The sequence below is a fragment of the Henckelia pumila genome, chromosome 3 (assembly GCF_033568475.1).
Source record: "Henckelia pumila isolate YLH828 chromosome 3, ASM3356847v2, whole genome shotgun sequence".
Taxonomy (NCBI): domain Eukaryota; kingdom Viridiplantae; phylum Streptophyta; class Magnoliopsida; order Lamiales; family Gesneriaceae; genus Henckelia; species Henckelia pumila.
In genome coordinates, this window is record NC_133122.1 from 176,298,292 (window position 1) to 176,304,118 (window position 5,827).

General features: G+C 31.3%; 1 protein-coding gene across 1 annotated transcript; it reads left to right on the top strand.

Annotated features, from left to right (window-relative positions):
* Positions 1-2,490: 2,490 nt before the first annotated feature.
* LOC140891523 (polyphenol oxidase I, chloroplastic-like) lies at positions 2,491-4,427 on the top strand. Its single transcript, XM_073300048.1, has one exon. The coding sequence runs from the start codon at positions 2,491-2,493 to the stop codon at positions 4,219-4,221; it is 1,731 nt and encodes a 576-aa protein (XP_073156149.1). The 3' UTR covers positions 4,222-4,427.
* Positions 4,428-5,827: the final 1,400 nt, after the last annotated feature.

A 5,827-nucleotide genomic window follows, 5' to 3' on the forward strand; every position in this document is an offset into this window, starting at 1 on the left:
TTAGTAGACGTCACGTGAGATGCACGTGGAAATATCTTTTTTGTCGATAAATTTTTTTAAATAAATTAATTAAGATAAAAAGATATTAACACGTAGTTAATAAATGATTTTCATGGTAATAATATATATTTTTTTGAAAAAAAAACTATTACATATCTTAGTGATGTAATCAATATAATCTTTGACATTGCAATAAATAAAAATATTTGTAATATTTTTTAATAATATAATACTTGCAGTTTCAATGTTTGTATTGTTTACGGTCATGATTATTTTACATTCATATTAACAGTTTAGAATAAGACATTATCAATAATTCATGTAAGCTTATAAATATAAGTATTACGTTTATTGTAGTTTTACATTAACACAATATTGATATTGAAACTTATGTAATTATTACAGCTCGATCGAGTTTTTTATTTTTTTATTAATCTTGAGAAATTATGACATGTTTCGTACCATGAATTCGTCTTATTTTCTATCTCATCTATGTATGATTTATTTTTGATTTGTTAATAAGTGAGATATGTGAATCAAATTATATTAAATATGATTTTGTAATTTTATATGTTATATGTTGATCACTATATTGATTTATGGAAGAAAAAAAAATTGGTATAGATAATGCATTCTAAACCTTAATTTAAATTATTGCATCAAATATTCTTTTATTTTATATTTGAGATTGTTCTCTCTTTAACGATTTTTCATATCATGTGTTTTTTATTCTTCATGAAATAATCATTATTATCATCATCTTTAATAACAATTCTTGTGATATTATCTTCATCAATCATTTGTTTTTTTCTATCGTTATTATTTAATCAAACGATCTCTTTTTTATGCTAAAAATATTTACTAGCAAAGAATAACAATAATTTCATCATTATCATCTGCATTCTGGTATGTTATCATCTTTCATTACTTGTATGTCAGTATCGTTAACGATCAATGTATTTTTTGGACATCTTATTTTCTTTTTGACTTCTCATTTTTCGAAATCTATTGATATTTTTTGCTTACAATGCTCTCATTGCTAAAATTTTAGATTGAATTTTGAATGTCTTTAAGTGCAAATGTTAACATTTCATATTTTATTTCAATCGTTTTTTTGCATATTTTTATTTATTTATTCATCTGATTGAAAATTTGCATCAATGTAATGTTTAAAGGATCTTTAATTTAATGTGAGGTGTGTCATCCATAATTTTTCTAAACTTCTTAATTTTTTTTATTTAATAACTAACCCGTAGTAGATTGATTAAGCAAACTTCAATAATATTTAAATAATATCAATATTATTATTTTGCTAAAAACAATTGAAGATATTCATCTTCAACTCTTATAAAAATATTTTTTCGTTAATTGTAACATCATCTTATAAAATAATTGTTATATTTTTTAGATTTTTTGAGGAGAAAATGGTTAATTTTTAAATTTTAACTTTTAAATATATGATATTTGTGTTTTGGATTAAAACTTGACTCCACATGAATTGATTTATTTCAACACCAATGTGTAATTTAATTTATATATATATACATTAATAACATTTAAAAATCTGATTTTTTTTATATTTATGAACTCATGATATAATAAGTCTTTACGCAAATTAAAATAAGTAAGATTTTTTTATTGAAAAAATATGGCATTCCATCTACAAACAAATAAAAACAAAAGTATTTTGGTGTTTCAATATTTTAGGAAACTGGATAAGTATTTAATTTAATTAAAAAATTTTGAGAAAAAAGTATGTTCACTTTATGTACAAAAAAATAAAAACTAAAGTATTTTGGTGTTTCAATATTTTTGGAAACCGTAACCTTATCTAATATGCACGCATTATCAATTTTGACCTTATCATAATAATTGATTTTACAAAAGTATCCACATAGAATTTATCAAATGTTTACTAACCAAGGATACAATGAAAAACTTTGACCTTGATTCACACTTTTATAATTGGTATAAATAGATAAATATAGATTAACAAATTAAACTATATTTTTGAGTAACTAAATAAATTACTTTAGGAATTTAAATTATGAATGAATTTATTAAAATAAAACCAAACAAAGGGTAAAATCGTTAATTTTTTAGTGTAAAAAAAATTGAGTGTGTTTAACCAAATATGGAATCAAAATAACAAAAACACCCCTATATTATATTATATATATATATATATATATCTTACTATATATTATTATTATAGTTGAGAGTTTTTAATTAACTGGACCATTAATTATTCTCATTCTCATCACCCTTTGTTTGGTTTCTATAAAAGGTGATGCTACATATACACGCAGGGTTATATGTTGCATTTGAATTTACATATATATCTTTAATGTATTTTGAAAAAAAAAATTTCAAATCAAGTGGAGAAATAAATTTTTAATTTCATGTCTGTTACACAATGTATAAGTCAACGTGAGCATTTCCCTTCTATAAATAAAGCAACTCATGAGCTCATAAACCCCATCCCAAGCCATGGCTTCTCTTCATCTTCCATGCAGTACCCACTCTACTTCTTGCTCCCACATTAATCGCCGTCGGGTCTTCCCCATGCCATCCCACTTCACCACGCGCACCCACCGCCTGCAAGTTTCTTGCTCCGCCGCCGCAAACGGTGGCCAAAACCAAAATGTGGACGGGAAGGTGGACAGAAGGAAGTTACTTCTGGGTTTCGGCGGCCTCTACGGTGCAGCCAACCTGGTTCCTACCCCGTCCGCTTCAGCCAGTCCCATTCAGCCGCCAGAACTAGACAAGTGTGGCTTGAGTAGTGCCGGGGCCGATACTACGGCGATAACGATCCCTTGCTGCCCTCCGACTTCGCTTCCCAAGGATTACCAAATCCCTCCAGATCTCAAGTTGAAAATGAGGCCATCTGCTCATAGAGTTTCTCCCGAGTACATTTCCAAGTACAATTTAGCCATCGAGCGGATGAAGGCTCTCCCAGCGGACGACCCACGTAGCTTCACGCAACAAGCTAACATTCACTGCGCTTACTGCAACACCGCTTATTTTCAAGCCGGCCAAGACTCCATCAAACTACAAGTCCACAACTCATGGCTTTTCTTTCCTTTTCACAGGTGGTATCTTTATTTCTACGAAAGAATCCTGGGAAAACTCATAGATGATCCCACTTTCGCCTTGCCATTCTGGAACTGGGACAATCCTAAAGGCATGTCCATGCCTCCCATGTTCGTAGATCCAAAATCTGCTATCTACGACTCGAAACGCAACCAGGACCATACTAAACCTGGCGCCGTGGTGGATCTTGGCATGACTGGGAACACCGACCCTCTTCAACTTGTGGCCAACAACCTGACTATAATGCAAACAGAGATGATTCGTGGTAACTCTGAAGCCATTGATTTCATGGGCAAGCCTTACCAACAAGGAACTCAACCTGATCCAGGCCCTGGTTCATCCGAGCGTGGCTCTCACACTGCTGTCCACGTTTGGGTCGGAGATCCAAGAGAAACCTTAGGAGAAGACATGGGTAACTTCTACTCAGCAGGCAGGGACCCTTTATTTTACTGCCATCATGCAAATGTCGACCGGATGTGGACTCTTTGGCAATACTTCTTGCCCAGCGCCAAAGTTCCAGACAAGAAGATCACAGACCCTGATTTCCTCGACGCCGCGTTCGTGTTCTACGATGAGAATGCACAGCTTGTTCGCGTCACTGTGAAGGACAGTTTAGATAATCTGAAATTGGGATTCGAGTACGAGAGAATCGATCTCCCATGGCTGGACTACAGGCCTCCGCCCCAGACTGCCAAGGCTAGGATCGCCAGACTCGCCTCCACGGCACCGAAAGCGGAAACATTGTTTCCATTGAAGCTGGACAAAGTCGTCAGGTTCGAGGTTTCCAAAACCAAGAAAGGGAAAGCCGACGAATTGCTGGTATTGGAAAACATAACAGTGGACACATCTAAATTCCTCAAGTTCGACGTGTTTGTGAACGATGAAGACGACAATCCAGGGGAGCTGGACAAGGCTGCTTATGCAGGAACATACGCGCAGGTGCCGCACAAAACGGACAGCACATCGGCCACCTCCTCCATCCGGCTGAAGCTGACGGATTTGTACGAGGACATGGATATTGCAGATGATGACTCCATTGTTGTGACCTTGGTGCCCAGGCACAAGGGCCCTGGAGTTACCATTGGTGGTATCAAGATTATTGAGAACCCTCCAAAATCGGCCACTTAATTATCCTCAAGACTTCATGTGTATGTAATGTGAGAATAAGATTTCGTTGGCACCATGCATGCATGCGACTGGTGCTCTTGCATGTTTTTATTTCGTGTGTATTAATAATTGTATCGTTTTCTCTATGTTTGGCTTGCATGTGTTGCTTCACTAGTTTGATATTGGAATAAACTTTTTGGATTATTATCCGAATCATTTTTGTTGTACGTTTGCTAAGCATGTGTGGATGAAACTAGTCGAGTTTCCACCTACAAATTTCTCGATATTTTATATTTCAATCTACTATACATGCATTTTCTAAAAGCATTATTAAAGAAAGTACAATGTGATTAACATATTAGATTACAAAGTGTTTTTGAAATTACAAAAAACTGCATATCATATAAATGCATTTTTGGAAAAAAATTTCCAAATTATAAAATTAATGGATATTATAATTACAAATTCACTTTGTAATAATTCAATTTGTAATCATCTTTATATATATCACGACATGTACGGAGTAGGCTCATTCTATTATATTATTATTATTAATAATAATTTCCACCGGTTTCACCCTTTCTATTTATGACATCCGTGCTATCATTATTTAATTAATTAAAGTTGGGACAGCTACTTCTCTCTGTTTTTTCCCACGAGTTTCGCTCTCTTTATTTTTATTTTTTGAAAGAAATTTCACTCTCCTATCATAGCCCATAGCATCCGTACAATAAATTATTATTGTTATTGTTATTAATGTTAGTACTACCACTAATTGTAATTATTTAGCTTCCTCAATTTGAAAATTAATTACAAAGATAACATCCACACCATTATTATTATTATTATTTAATTAATTAAAGTTGGAGCATCTCTCTAAAACAAAAAAAAACAAAAAAAAAATCCTCTGATTTTAGGGGTGTTCATATTCCGGATAAAACCAAAAAAATCGAAAATCCAAACCGAAAAAAGCAAAGACCGAACCGAACCGAAAATCGTATTTTGTAATTCGGATATAAATATTAAAACCGAAGTTTATTTGGTTCGATTTTGGATTATATATGTCAAAATCGAACCGACCAAAAAAACCGAAATTGAATTAGATTAATAATTTTATTTATATTTTATATTTACATTATAAATTTATATATGTTATAAAATGATATTTAGTGAATGAATAATCATTTTGAATAATTTTTAATTGATTATTTTTTATTTATTTATTGTTGTTGTTTATATAATTTATAGTTGATTAATTGATTGTTGTTTATATAATTTTTAGTTGATTGTTGTTTATGTAAGTCATTTAAATTTTTTTACTAAGAAATCATGTAAAAAATATATTATATTTTACAATGTATTTATATTATTAATTTTAATAATTCTATCAAAATCGGAATAACAGTAGCAAAATTTGTTTTGTTTTTTTAAAATATTATAAGACTGTGGTTGGATGTTTGTCCTTATATTATTTGTTATTTTTTTGTTTTTTCACTCTATGACTATAAATTTAAGTTGTGTTTTGGGGTATTTAAATTACATGTTGAATGAAATTTATGTTTTTTTTATTATGTTATGCATTATTAATGATCAAACCGACAAAACCGAACCATATAAACCGGTCCAT